Source organism: Canis lupus, chromosome 11, assembly GCF_003254725.2.
Source record: "Canis lupus dingo isolate Sandy chromosome 11, ASM325472v2, whole genome shotgun sequence".
Classification (NCBI taxonomy): domain Eukaryota; kingdom Metazoa; phylum Chordata; class Mammalia; order Carnivora; family Canidae; genus Canis; species Canis lupus.
In genome coordinates, this window is record NC_064253.1 from 54,924,112 (window position 1) to 54,939,326 (window position 15,215).

General features: G+C 43.8%; 1 protein-coding gene across 1 annotated transcript in view; it reads right to left on the reverse strand.

The window, feature by feature from the left end:
- Window positions 1–12,216: 12,216 nt before the first annotated feature.
- Window positions 12,217–15,215, reverse strand: part of GABBR2 (gamma-aminobutyric acid type B receptor subunit 2) — a 348,641-nt gene continuing 345,642 nt past the window's right edge. Inside the window, exon 19 of the mRNA XM_025432171.3 lies at window positions 12,217–14,821. Within this exon, the coding sequence (XP_025287956.1) occupies window positions 14,656–14,821 (166 nt within the window). The 3' untranslated portion in view covers window positions 12,217–14,655. The remainder of the gene's footprint in view (window positions 14,822–15,215) is intronic.

Genomic DNA, 15,215 nt, shown 5'->3' on the forward strand with positions numbered 1-15,215 from the left:
CCAAGATCCCAGTAAGCTGTCATTCTAGTCCAAGGAGACGGGCCATAGACAAGTAAACAAGTAAATATCATGTTGACCTCAGATTCTCATACTTTCTAGGAAGAAGTGAGCAGAATGATAAGAACAACAGAATTTAATGTTTCTGGTGTAGGGACAGGCACATCAATGGAGCAAAGTAAGTTCAGAAAAACATACAAATAAGTGTAGGAATGTGGTACAGGGCAGGGTTTCTCAACCTTTCCCCCATTATTATCCCTAAAGGAGCCTTTTCAGACTTTTTCCCTAATCACCACCTCCCATAAAATTTTAATACCACAGATATAACATGTATCTCTATGTACTGCACATATGTCTGTGCTTTATACATAAAAAGAGTAGGATTTTTCTTCTGTGCCCCAAGACCAATTTTCAACCCGTTGGGGGTGATGTCCCTATCGAGAAAACATTGTATTGGAATGTCAGATAAAGTTAGAATTTCAAATCAGTGGGGGACATGATGAGCTAGCTCTTCAATAAGTTAGTTTAGATATTCCCATAATATTGTATATCAAATCGTGTTTATGTACATTAGAAAATTTTACCTTAAAATGAAAGCATAATATATATTTAAACGGAGTGTTATTCAGCCTTAAATAGGAACAAAATTCTGATAGATGCTATGATATGGATGAGCCTTGTAAATATTCTGCTAAGTGAAATGAACAAGACCCCGAAGGACAAATATTATATAGTTCCACTTACATGAGGTACCTAGAATAGGCAAAATGCCTATTTTAGGTACTTAGAATAGGCAAATTTCTCTATGAGAAAGTGTAATAGAAATTACAAGGGGATGGGGAAGGAGAAATGAGGAATTATTGTTTAATGGGTATAGAGTTTCTGTTTGGGATGATGAAACACTTCTAGAAATGTATAGTGGTAATTGTTGTAGAATACTGTGAATATGCTTGATACCACTGAATTGCCACTTAAAAATGGTTAAAATAGTAAATTTTGTTATGTATATTTTACCACAATACAGAATTTTTTAAGTGAGACCATAAAATACCCAAAGAGAATAAAGGCAGATATTTATATACTCTTGGATCGAGGAAAGGAAGGCCTTCATGAGCCCAACATCAAAAACAGCACACAGAAAGCAAAATATTGCTGGATTGACCTTAGAAATATTACAAATGTGTGTGCCAGAAAATCTCAGGAACCACCTAAAAAGACAAGTATGAGTAAGAACATTTTTTGAAACACATTTGTAACACGTGACACGGGGTTAAAATTTATAAGCAGCACACACAAGTCAGTAAGTCAGAGAAGCAGTGAAAATAATGGACAGATCAACAATCCATTCACACACACACACACAAAAAAGACTAAATGTGTAAACAGCAGAACCTTTTAACTACTTCAGTAATTTTGACCTATAATATTGATCAGATTATTTTTAGGAGCGGAGGAGGCTCTAATCTTCATCTCTTAAATGGGGAAAACAGCCATGCCAGTCTGCTGGGGGAAGGATCAGAGGAGATTGGTGGAAATTGGGACAAGGAAGATGGAAGATAACTTGGCAACTTCCCAAAAGTCCTGGAGCTTGTATGTCCTGTGGTTTAGGAGTTCCATTTGTAAGAGTTTGTCATAAAAAAATCATACATGCTTACAAATATGTTCATCACAGCATTACTTACTACTTCAAAAAATAGAAAACAATATAAATGTCCAAAAATCTGAAGCCGGTTAGGTAACTGATTAAGTACTTTTTGCAGGAGGATATGGAATGATATGGAAAATACTAGGTTAACAAAGCAGACCACAGAACTATTTTCACAAAAGTTACTATTTGGTTATATATATATATATATATATATATATATATATATATATATACAATTTAAATATGTATATATAAAAGATTGGAAAGATGATGCATAATGTTGGTAGCATTTTCTCCAGGGTGTGGGATGAAGAATAATTCTCATTTTCTCATATTCTTCTTTTTTTGCTTTTCTGTATTTATATTTTAAAAAATTATAAGTTAAATCTTTAAAAAAGGGGAACCTGGGTGGCTTGGTGGTTGAGCGTTTGCCTTTGGCTCAGGTTGTGATCCCCGGGTCCTGGGATCGGCTTCTGCATAGGGCTCCCTGCAGGGAGCCTGCTTCTCCCTCTGCCTAGGCTCTGCCTCTCTCTGTGTGTCTCTCATGAATAAATAAAAAGAATCTTTAAAAAATAAAAAAAATGTCTTTAAAAAATGTAAGTACACATCTGTTCCTGTTTTTAAGCAGCTCCAAAGTTGGATATAATTTCTTACTTCAAGAATGGGGATCATACAGACTTCCAGGTGTAAAATAGTCACAGGAATGAAAAGTACAGCCTGGGGAATATCATCAGTAGTCTTGTAATAACTTTGTATGGTGACAAGATGTATGGTGACAGATGGTGACGACACTTATCGTGGAGAGCATTAAAGAAAAAAATAAAAGAATAGAGATCATAAACCTTTTCTCTGAGCTACAAGAAACAATCAAGAAAGTCACATACAAAAAGCAGATTAAGTTAAGGAACTTTCTTAGAGAAAGAAATACATGACATCCAACTCTTGGGAGCTGTAGATTAAGAACACAGACTAGAATACCATCATTGTCATGGTAAAGAGTTGGAGGTTTCTAATGCAGGTTTCTAACCTTTTCCACCCTGTTGCAAATTGAATTATGTCTCCTCTAAATTCGTGTGTTGAAGCCCTCACTGCCCCCTCCCCCAGGACCTCAGAATGTGACTATTTTTTTAAGATAGGGCCCTTAAAGAAGTGATTAAGGCAAAATGAGGTTCCAATCTGACTGAGAAGGTTAGGACACAGACCAGATGGGGGAAGACCACGTAAAAACACAGGGAGAAGACAGCCGGCTATCTAAAACCAAAGGAGGGAGACCTTAGCTGACATCAGCCCTGTTGACTTCTTGATCTTGGGTTTCTAGCCTCCAGAATTGTAGAAAATAAATGTCTCTTGTTTCAACCACACAATCTATACTTTGGCAGCCTGACCAAACAAATACACACAAATAACACAACAAAATGAGCTTCCTTGGAAACCCATCCAAGACACAGCCCAAGGTGGCTTAGAGCACCCAGGAAAACTCTTTGAAGCCTTATGTTATAAAAATAAACAAATACAAATTAATATCAGGCAGTTTTATATAAAATATTTATGCCAACTTCCAAAAAGCAAAATAGCCACACCCACACCCTGCTCCCAAGCACCTTCACTCTGAGGGATGTGGGGAGGGGCAAGGCGTACAGTCCCCAGTTGGGGTGGCAGGTGTCAGAAAACCTGGCCACTGGAATTTTCATTCCCTCCTTACAAACTCTCTAGGCTTGGTTTCTTCATCTGTAAAGAATCATAATCCATACCCAGGACATCCCACTGAATGTTTGTGAAGTCCAAGAGGTAATGATGGAAAATTTTCACCTTGGTATTCCTAATACCGACAGGCTCAGTGTAGTTCCAGAGGAAAAGAAAATAAAAATGAAAAAAAGATTTAAGATTTAAGTTTTCAGCTTAGGGAAACTTCCTTTGATCTGGATACATTAATTGTGTATTCTAATATATGCACTTCTGGTTATTACATCAAAATGTAGTTAACATCCCTTCCCTACCCTCCCTTCCTTCTCAGGAGACTATTGTGAGCTGCAATGCAAGAGGTTGTCAGAAAGCGACGCCTTGTGGCCTTCATGTTGTACTGTCCCTGGGTGTATTGGGTATTCTCAGTTTTGTCAAAGGGCTTAAAAGAAGCACCAAGCAATACCCACCTCCTTCCCCTACAATGTTACTGATTTGACAGCCTTTTTAAAAAAGATTTATCTATGTATTTGAGAGAGAGAACGAGCAGGGGGAGGGGGAGAGGGAGAGAGAGAGAGAACCTCCAGGCTGACTCCCTGCTGAGCGTGGAACCCAATGTGACCTGGGCTCAATCCCAGCATCTGAGATCATGATCTGAGTAGAAACCAAGAGTTGGCTGCTCAAGTGGTTGAGCCACCCGGTTCCTCCAATAATTTGACACCCTTAAAGTCAGTATATTTTACATATTCCTTCGACTCATTTATTTACTGAAGGCAAGAGAAATGGATTTTCTTTTTTTTTAATTTTTATTTATTATTTATGATAGTCACAGAGAGAGAGAGAGAGGCAGAGACACAGGCAGAGGGAGAAGCAGGCTCCATGCACCGGGAGCCCGACGTGGGATTCGATCCTGTGTCTCCAGGATCGCGCCCTGGGCCAAAGGTAGGCGCCAAACCGCTGCGCCACCCAGGGATCCCAGAAATGGATTTTCTATCAAAATCTTGTATTTCTTTCTGTTCAATACAGGGGTTTATTACATACACTAATGACCATTATGCTTCAAGTTATTGGAGTTGTCTTCCTTGTCAAATTTCTTCCTCCTCTACTATAGGATAATTTTTAGTCTCTTATTAAGGAAGGAGTACAGTCTTACTGAAAATACGTTTTTAAAATTTTAGGCTTTCTGGTCAGCAAAACATCATCATATCCTTTCTAATGGATCTATTCATGAGTAGTATAATTTTCGTTTCATAAGAAGCCTAAAGAATTCATGTTTATTTGGCACACATGATTTTCAGAAACATAATTTTTTAGGGGAATTAGGTTCATTTAAATCCACAAGTCATTTGCAAATAGGATTCTCAGGCAGTTTTCTGTAAAATACTGAATTAGAGAAACAATGTTAAGTTTTGTTTGCATACCTCATCATATGATATAATCTCAGAAGTCAAAACAGCCCCCCTCCCCAGTAGGATCACTGTAACGAATGTCCACCCATCAAAGTTCGCATGACTGAACACAATGGAGATTTGACTCCACAGGTTAAATACTTGTTAGCTAATATAGAATCTTCAGATAGGTGTCTATTGGGTATCTGCTTCCAGGTCAGGTTGTGATCTTGGGCTCCTGGGTTTGAGCCCCACGATGAGCCCCAAGTCAGGGTCCCTGCTCAGCAGGGAATCTGCTTCTCCCTCTCCCTCTGCTCCTCCCCACTGCTTGTGCTCTCTTTCAAATAAATAAATAAATAAAATCTTAAAAAAAAAGAACCTTGAAGGGATGACTGGACATTGCAGACCTTGAGAGTTTTTCTATTTTCTATATTTATTGAAATATATTTATATTTCAATATAAATTAAAAGTGAATCAAATTCTGCCAAAGGAACTTTGGTGCCAGGGAAACTTGCTTTTTAATTTATTTTATATTTTAAAGAATCACATAACAAGACAGAATAGTTCTAGGGCTTTTTTTTGGTAAACATGTTTTATTTTTATTTTATTTATTTATTTTTTAACATGTTTTATTTTATTAACATTGTTGTATCATACAATATATATGAGATGGTTTTAATATTTTTTAAGTTGATCTTTTTATTTTTAGTTTAATCTTTATAAGGCAGAGAAAAGAAAATTAGAATATCTGTGTTTTATGTTCTTGATATGCTTGGCAAGAAATGTAGCAATATTATTTAACAGGTAGGGGGAGGAAATCCCATTGGGGTGTTAAGTAAGTATCAAATCTTGGTGGTTCCTTCATCACTTCTTCTAGAGTTTCTGGAGTTAGATGGTCTGAATTTGAATTCTGGCTCCATCATCACTAGATGTGTGACCTTGGATAAGTTACTTAACCTCTCAGTGACTGAGTTTCTTTATCTATATAACTAAGGATAATCATAATACCTCTCCTGTGGTGTTATTACACAATTATGTGAGATACCCATGTGAAGTGTTTATACAATACCTGATTATAGAACACATTTAAGAAGTGCTGGCTAGCTACTAATATTAGTAGGAATTCTAGGAATCATGGGTTCTCTGAGCTAGTAGGGATCTCCCAACATGTGTTTGATCTAGATCATTGCTCAAACTCTCTTACTTTTATTTCAGGCTCGCAGACAAAAAGGTTTTTCTGTTTCTTCCCGGTTTCATTAACTAACAGGGGGCTCTGAGTCTCCTAAATGGGAGTCAATTAGATAGTAATGTTCCTTCAATGAGGAATAATGTCCCTTTATTTTTTTTTTTTTTTAGAATAATGTCCCTTTAAAACAGAAAATGACCATCATCCTGAAGAGCTGGTGTGGCTTCATGACCCATCAGCTGAAGCATATCTCAGGTGTTGCCTTTCTTCTTCTTCTTCTTCTTTTTTTTTTAAATAATTAGTTAGTTAATTAATTGATTATATATATTTTTGCCTTTCTTCTTTCCATTGGATTATTGGGAGCCTACTAGCTCCAGGACTGGGTGAAGATGGCTTTTGAGTGATTTCTATGCTGTTCACATGCACTACGAATCTCCAGGGAGCATGAAGAGAGAGGGAAAATTGAGATGAACATAGCTCTCTGCCATTGTTTTAAATAAAGGCTGAGAGCCATAGAATATAGCAAAAGTCATCCACTCAAATGCCTACAGAGAGAAAGCAAGTAATAATATACATGAGTGAAGTGGGCTGAGTGTAAGGGAAAAAACCTGCAGTGCAAGCAGAATGTAAATGTCAATTGACACTTGGCCTTGATGTTGGGTAATAATAGGGTGTGGTGTGGCTATGGGGAACTAAAGAACATATGACCTACATAAAGGAGTACCTCTAATCAGCTCTTTTCTTCTTCTCAAAAGAAACTAGAAATGCAGATTTTATTTAAATAATAATAATGATGATGATGATAATGATGATGAGAAAAACCACTTTGTAGGGAAACGTTGTGCTAACAGAAGCGAACATGTCTGTTTGCCGCATATGACATGCATGTGGTCAGTTTGCAACCACTGAAATACAGATTTTTGGGCTTATCCATTCCAACCTCTCACCCAGTGGAGGAATTCTGTCTCTAGCCTCCTGATTTGAACCCTTCTAGAGATGGGGTGGCCACTCTATTTCATCATGTAAACGATTTTGTTCATGAGCTAAAACTGTCTCGGTGGAATTTACTGCATTCCATCCTCCTTGGTCACTTTGAAGCGATGAGGAGTAGGACAGCACCTTATATTTGACGACTTCCCAAAGAAGGTAGTAGTTGCCTTGCCATGCTTTCCCACTACCCCCAAATTGTCCTTTAACCATGACATGATTGCTAGGCTTGTCCCTGTCCGGCTGTGCCTCCCCTAGAACGGCCCCTTAGACATCACATGACCAGAACTGGAGGTAAGTTGGCAGGGAAATAAATGCAGACCCCTTGTAACGTTCATCTCCAAGATGCTAAGCAAATGAGAATATCTGTCCTACCAAGGCATATCTTCCCCCTTTGACATATATTTTGAAGAAATCAGGCAATGGGAAAAAGAAAGATCTTGCTTCTGCAAAGCCATGTGGGAAAAGGAAGGATTTTATTGGGGTAGGAGTTTCCTTGGAGATGACACAAGGGATTCTTACTGATGCTGCGTTCGTGTTTACCCTGGCGCCTTGGGATGCTCTGAGAACAGCAAGAAGATACAGAAGCCTGCTCCGGAAGTTCAGTCTTCTCCTTCCTCTTCAGCCTGCCCACAGGTGTACCACTCCGTCGCTTTTCTTAAGATGACCAGACCCTCCACAACTTTCCTCAGTATCCAGCCACCCGATGGGAAACCCATGTCTCCTGCCAAGTCACACAGGGAATAGCCACCCACAGCTGGGCCATCTCTCCACATCCCACCAGCATCAGGCAGTCCAGTGGTTCTGAAGTTTTCAGCTAAAGGGTGTTGACCGTCCCCTATGTGGTGGTGGGAAGAGGGTACGAAAGCGAAGAAAACTTTGGGTGCCCCTCATTTTATAGGGGAGGAGAACTTGTCTAATGCCCACCCTGTTCTCCAGGGGATACAAAAGAGTTGGCTGCTGCTCCCTGGACTCCACATTCTCTTGCATCCTCTAGTTTTGATCCACTAGGCCCACCTCACCCCCACCTTCAGGCTGTACGCACAGGGTTGGGGAAGGCGGGGGGAGCGAAAGTGGAGGTTGCAGGTCTGTCCTGCAGCAATCACATGAAACCACGACTTCCTGCAAGCCTATATTGAGAATACAGCTTCACATCTCGTGGTCCTTAGACCTCAGGGCGGAAGCTCTGAAACCAAATCCGGAGACGCTGGTAATATTCCAGTGACTTTCCCACTACAGAGTTGAAATTTACTCCCAGGTGGCCTTCTCCACGGGCTGTAGGAAGAGGCTGGCCTGTGGTGCTCTCGTCCCCGGCTCTTCCCCACACAGTGGAAACAGCTTTTAGGAGTGCGCATGAGACATCTCTAGGTTTCAGGAATGGTCTAGGTAGAATCGTCGCATGACTTCCCCTATTGGGTGAGCCACTGTAGCAAGGAATTAGAAGGAGGAAGGAGTTAAATGTGTGGGCTGCTGACACTACCGTGATCCCAGAATCTTCCCTTCCCTTTATCTTCTCTCAGTGCACTGCCTCACCAATTTATCTATAAATCTATATTTGTCTCACAGATATCAGGTTTGTGTTTTTCTTGAGACTCTAGATTGAACGAGATTTGACATTTCCTTCTGTTTCCTGCAGGACATCTTTTCCCAGAGCATGTTCAGGCTTAGCGTGGTTTTTTTTCCTTTTTCTTTCTTTTTTTTTTATTTGGTTGTTGTTTTGGTTTGGTTTCTTAGAAGATTTTATTTATTTATTTGCAAGAGAGAGACAGAGATAGCGACAGAAAGCACAGCAGAAAGGAGAGGGAGAAGCAGGCTCCCTGCTCAGCGTGGGGGCTCAATCCCAGGACCCTGGAATCGTGACCTGAGCTGAAGGCAGATGCTTAAGTGACTGAGCCTCCCAGGCGCCCCCAGGCTTAGCATGTTCTCTACTGTTTGTCTTTACGCTGCAGAATATTCGTAGACTCTACACTGATTTCTTTTCCTGCCCAGGAAAAGGCATATTTTATGGAGGTATATACTTACGGTGTGTGACTATATATTTATATATTGTGTGTGATTATATGTATATGCATGTGTGTATAGATGTGTATAATCACACATCATAAGTACAGCTCAAAAAATCTTCATGATGTGAACACAGCCCTGTAACCAGTGCTTAGATCAAGAACTTGAGGGCAGCCTGGGTGGCTCAGTGGTTTAGCACCACCTTCAGACCAGAGTGTGATCCTGGGGACCCGGGATCGAGTCCCACATTGGGGTCCCTGCGGGGAGCCTGCTTATGTCTCTGACTCTCTCTCTCTGTGTCTCTCACGAGTAAATAAATAAAATCTTTAAAAAAAAAAAAAAAAAGAACTTGAACATTACCGGCCTCCAGAAGCCCCTCTCATACCATCTTTCCCACTACCCATCCCGCCAAGGGCAACAACTATTCTGATGTCTAATAGATTAGCCTCGCTTGTTTTTGAACTTGATATTATTGGAATCTTCCGGTACATTCTCTTTATGTCTGGCTTCTTTCAGTTTGCATGGTTTTTTTTAGATCCATTCATATCACATGTACTTGTAATTTTTTTTTTGTAATTCCTTGCTGTGAATATACTATATCACTTTTTTCCCTGTTCTGTTGATAGCATTTGGTTATTTTCCAGTTTTTACCAGCCTGATCATTTTTAAGCAGCAAATATCCCACCTAAAGCTGGCATTTCTCCCCAGAAGGGGGAGCATCTTCCATCTTCTTCCTCTGCTCCAGGCGAGCAGAGTCTAACTGGACCCTGGAGGCCTGAGCGCTCCTGGTGCAGTGGTCGGGGACGAGGGTGGGGGCCAGGCAATGGGCAGCTAGGGCAGATTCTGTCTCTGCTGTAGCTTTTTGCATATCATTGGCTTGCCTGCGCGTCAGTACAGTGGGAGCTTCCCCTGCTCACACTGTCCTGGCCAGAGACGCTCAGACTGGGGCTTAGAGCCTCGGGGGATGCAGGGATGAATCACAGAAGTGTGCAAATCTACTAAATTCAAAAAGATTGTACCTTTATTTCAAGATCATCTAACTAGGCATATTCCTGGTCATGGGAATCCAGTGGCTTCTGATGAGCAATTCAGGGAAGTGGTGAAGAGGGTGTGTCCTGGCATTGTGCCTGCTAAACTCCCCTCTCAATCTCAGCTGTGTGGCTCAGGACAGCACTCATCCTCTGCCGCCTGAGTACCTTTAGATGCAGAAGGACAGCAATAATTGTTCCGACTCTGGGGTCCCCGCGAGATTTAAATGAGCTTAATGCCCACAAAGCACTTTGCCTAGTGCTCAGTGAACATCATCTCTCAATCACCATTTGATTTGTGTGTATTACCTGGGTGGCCCCATCATTGTCGATGGCTCAGGAGAAAAACACAAAGGTGGATTGAGCAGGAAGTGATCTGTGAGAGCCAAGTGAAGGCCACATGATATCACGGAGTGCTGAACAAATGAAGTTTTCACAGTGGTTTAAATAAAGAAAAGCAGTGTGATAATTGAGTCATCACACCAGGCAGGCTGAGCTCAAAGGAGTGTGCTTGGGAGCGGTCGGTGCTGTGCTCATGTTGTGAGCTACAATTTATTTTTCTGCAAAACCTCATCTATCCCATTAAATCAATGTTGTTAATACGATTTTTATTGGTTTTGTCATTTTATTTGCATTGAGTTTATAAATTTGTTTTGCTTTTATATGAAAGATGTAAGCATGAGCTTATATTTCGTTTGAACATATTTGGGTAACTTTATAAAAACAATTTAAGTCGACACTGTGTCTTAAAAGGTGTCCCTGTGGTTTTTAGTTTCAGAAACACTGCTCTGGGGTTTTTGCATTGGAATTCAGATGGAGGGGAATCAAAGGCTTTTCCTTTTGACACAGAGCCCTAACTCACCACGAGTGCCAGAGCTCTCCAGTTACAGATATGATAAACCAGGGTCCAGACAGCAGCCAAGACATTAAGAGCGAAGAGTGCCAAGCCAATAGCTCTTTGTCATCACGGGAGCCTGGAGGCCGGCAGCCCCTTGAATCTCACCCCACTCCAAAGCTCTGAGTGTGGACTTGATTTTGTGATCCAGGTGACCATTGCGTTACTGGTATCACCTTCTAAGATTTCTACTTTTGCATTCAGCGTCTTTAAGACTTTCAGCTCTGTGGAATAAAATATTCCCTGTTACTTAGGTAACCTAGATGTCATGGAGCAGAGTCCTCTTCCAGTCAAGGTTCAAGAGGCCTGTTCCTTGGCAGGCTCATCACTGAGGATCCAGCACTAGAAAGCTCCAACCTGGGACCAGTCCTCCAAACATGTTTGTGGGTCCAGTCCCCGCTTCTGGCCTCCACCCAGTCACATGGCTGCGGGCCTCCCCTGGCTGCTTTGGCCACCTTGCCTTTGCTCTGTCTTTCAGACCCAGCCACCAACATGGATGTGCCTCAGCCAAATTGTTTAATTCTGCAAAAGTCTCACGGAAGACTGTTCTGAACCACTGGGAGGGCCTGCTGCTGGGTGGGACACACAGGAAGCAGATGTGACTCCCATCCTCAGGGAGCTCCTGGTCTGGAGTGGGGAGAAGGAGCCAGTGTGAGCATGTACCCAGTGCCACGAGAGGGGGACAGTGTCCTGAGTACAGAAAACAGGAAGAGAGAATTTCATGGGGAGGGATCTCGGAGGGTGTTTTGGATGGGACCTTGAAGAATGGGGGTATCTGAAATAGAGCTGCAGGCTGAGGGCTCAGCATGGTGCAGGAAGCGCATTCTCTAGGTGGGGAGGCACGTGAGGAGGCTGGAAAGAATGGGGCCAAACCACAGGCTGTCAGGCCTAGAGGGGGAGTCGTGGCTGGGGAGGCAGTGAGGCTTCTAGGTTAGTTAGGGACTTCTTGTTTGCAACAGATGGGAACTGGACTTAACTAGCCAAAAAAAGTAATTTATTTGGAGAACTGAGAATCCTTCCCATCATGGGAAAGGCCAGGGTGCTGCCGGCCTTCTGGAACAGCTGACCAGCTATTCAGACACCATCAGGGCCCATCTCTTGATCCTATTTCTCTCCATATCGGCTCTCTCTTCTCTTTCATGGTTGACTAAATTTCCTTAAATGGAGGAATCCTGCAGAAGGCAAGTCCTGGCCCAGCTCAGGTCATGTCCCTACCCTGGGATCCAGCAGCTGCAGTCGCAGGGGGGCAGCGCTGCTCTGTTACAATCTGCAGAGGGTAGGGTAGGGCAGCTTCTGAAGGAAGTTGAGGAGGCACCCCAGAACTGTGCCCCGTGTCTGAGAGGAGGAACGGGACCTGATGGGACCTGCACTTTGGGACGAGGAGGCATTAAAGAGGACTGGCTGTTTTTTTTTTCCCCTTTTATTCATAAAAACAAATTTGCAACAATTTATTAAAAATTGATACCATGCAATAGGGGTACGAGAAATTCCTCATTTACATTTGATTCTGGCAGTCCCAGTCTAATTTAAAGCGTTTGTGCACTAACGTCACTGGAAAATGCCTTCAGGCTGAAGCCTCTTCGGAAATGTACGGTGTGTTTGCTGCGTATAAAAGAACAGAACCGTTAGATAGCTAGAGTCACTTCTGTGGGTCTCGTTATTTGCAGGGAAATTAAAAAAAAAAAAGGGTGAACCTACAGTATCATTAAGACAGAAAATGTACTTTGTGGGTTAACCTAGAAGACTGTGCACGCTGAGGGGGTCACAACGGGTTACGGACGCACACACTCACCTCCGACTGCCCAATACTTTTGTTTCTTTTTGTTTCCTGCTATGCTGGAATAATATTTCTACAGGTATATTTTTTTTGTGTGTGTGTATACATTATGTACAATGAATTGTCTCCTTCCCTTGGAAAAATTAACGTGGTCCTTTAAATTAAATCTGGTTTTGGTGAAATCAAGAAAGCAAGTAAATACTGGTAATACACAGTGAGTGACAACACCGAGATTCGAGATTCGTAGTGCCTAAACAGACAATGACTTCAATTTGACCTGTGATGTGTTGACATTTTTTTTTCCCTAAAAGCTACAGTACCTCCATAACCTCTCTGGGGGGGGAGGGGAGGGGGGAGCTATGCTACGTGAAAGAGGGTGTTTTGAAATGTTGGCGATGGTAAGATTCCTGTGGGCCCTTTTTGTCAAAGTCTGGTGGTGACAGCAGTATATTCCTGACTTCAGTGGTCTGGGAAGAGATTATTGCCTGCCTGTTGAAGCTGCCATTAGGTTTCTTTAGGGAGTGAGCGACCGCTCAGTTGTGCAGACGTCCTGGACGCTGTCATTCAGGTCTTTCTTTAAGCAAAGAACGAACCTGTCTAGGAATGTCACAAAAGTCGTCGGGAGCCTCTCTCCACCAGCTTATCCTGGTAGAGGGCTGTGCTGGGAGCTTCTCTGGGCCAAACCCCTGGCGGTCGTGGGGGCCGAAGGTCATGGTCATCCTGATACCTCATGGGTCAGGGCTGCTTCACTGTTTGGTAGGAAGCTTTCCTGGACAAGATCAAGTTTTGATCCTCAGAGTGACCCTGTGAGGTAGGCAGGAGACGGGTGTTATTCCAACCCCAATTTGTTGGGGAGGGGAAACAGGCTCAGAGAGACACCAGTGACTTTCCCAAGGTCATGGAGGGAGTCAGCCATGGAGTAAGGACTTGAGCCTGGGTTTGCCTGGCGCCCAGGCCAGTGCTCTCTGAGGTTCGGTTGAAAAGGAAGAGTGATCTTATGAATGAGAACCAGCGTGTTGACAGGTCACCCCCGTGACCTCCAAGCGGGGGGGGGCTCCCTGGCTTGTCCAGATGGAAGCCAAGGGGAGCCCTTGGCTAGCAACTCTCTCCCTACGACTACAGGGATGTCTTCTAGCAGAATGCCCCATTCACTTTGGTCAGAAACAAAGTCAGTGGAAAAAAAACAACCCCAGCCAGCCCTTGGGCCCTGATGAGAGGTTAAAGTGCACAGTCTTTCTTTAGTGTGTTTGCTGGGAACAGACATTCCATGATTAGCTCGGGTGGTCCCCCTGATTACTGGAACACCTGATACAAACACAAGGACGTGGCCAACGTGGTGGGTGCATGACCGACTGTCAGTGATTGCTGCAGAGCGTGTCTGCAGTGACGTGCCCTAAATCCCCACAGTCCCAGAACGGGTGTTATTGTGTTAATGTGTGGCATTTATCAGAGAGTAAGGTCCCACCGGGAGGCACGTGAGTCAGCCTGGTCCCGTACCCCAGCCCTCGGGCCACCTGGCTGCCCTGCAGACTCCCTGTTCCAGGAAGGCTGGGGTTGGCTGGACTGGCAGCTGGGGGCCTGGCTGCCCTGCCCGCCTCCTTCCCCAGAGGGGAGAAGGGCTGGCCCGCGGGGGGCGGGGGCCCACAGCCAGGGATGTGTGTGCAGAGGCAGAGGTGGTTTCTCCAGAAGCCCCTCGCCTCTTCTCAAGGCTGCTCAGGGACACTCGGTGACTTCTAGCTGGAGTTCTAGTGATTTTCTCCTTGTCTAGGATTTTTTTTTTTTTTTTTTGCAAAGTTTCCAATATCCCAGCTCCTCCTTCTTTGCAGACATCAAGGAAGAAGTCATTTCCATTCCTCTTCTTTGTGAAAGAATAAAAACTTCACAAATAAGGCGCGAGGTCAGGTGCCAAGTGCCCCCATCCTGTCCACCTGAGTGCCATCGAGCAGTCCCACAAGGCCAGCCGTGGCGCCCAGCTTTTCCGCAGCCAGAGCTGACAGCGTTCCTGTAGCCTCTGCTCCGTGTGGTTCTGTCATGGGGGAGGCCCCGGCCCCAGGCCTCCCACCCTTACAGGCCAGAGACCATAACTCGGAAGGAGGGTGGCACGTGTCTGTGGCGGGGGCTGGCGGTGGGGCTGACGCAGGGGCTGACACAGCTGGCGTCCACGCCTCCGATGGACGGGAGGTAGGCGTGGTGGAGGATGGGGAGCTGGAGGGACAGCCGGCGCTGGATGCTGTGGCAGGGGGGAGAGAGGGAGGGGGAGAGAGGAGTTTTAGTGAAGGCTATCTGGCCGCTCACCAGAATGTTCCCTGGGCTCGCTTTGGCTAAGAAGCTGATGGGGGAGAACAGTTATCCTGCATCCAAGATCTGTCCCATCATCTAACCTTATTCACCCAAATAGCAGGTATTTGGTGCAGGCCTACACCTGCCAATGACTGTCCTGCGAATAACCAGGGACATAGAGTAGGTGAAGGGGATGCAGCCTTCCTAAGCATGCAGCGATTCCTAAGAACAGGTTTTGCTCATCTCATGGGGCTTTGCTGCTGACATAGACAGTTCTCACTCTCTCTCAAACCTCCAAATGCACCGGGAGGCATCTGGCGCTCCATCCTTCCTCACTGGCTCCT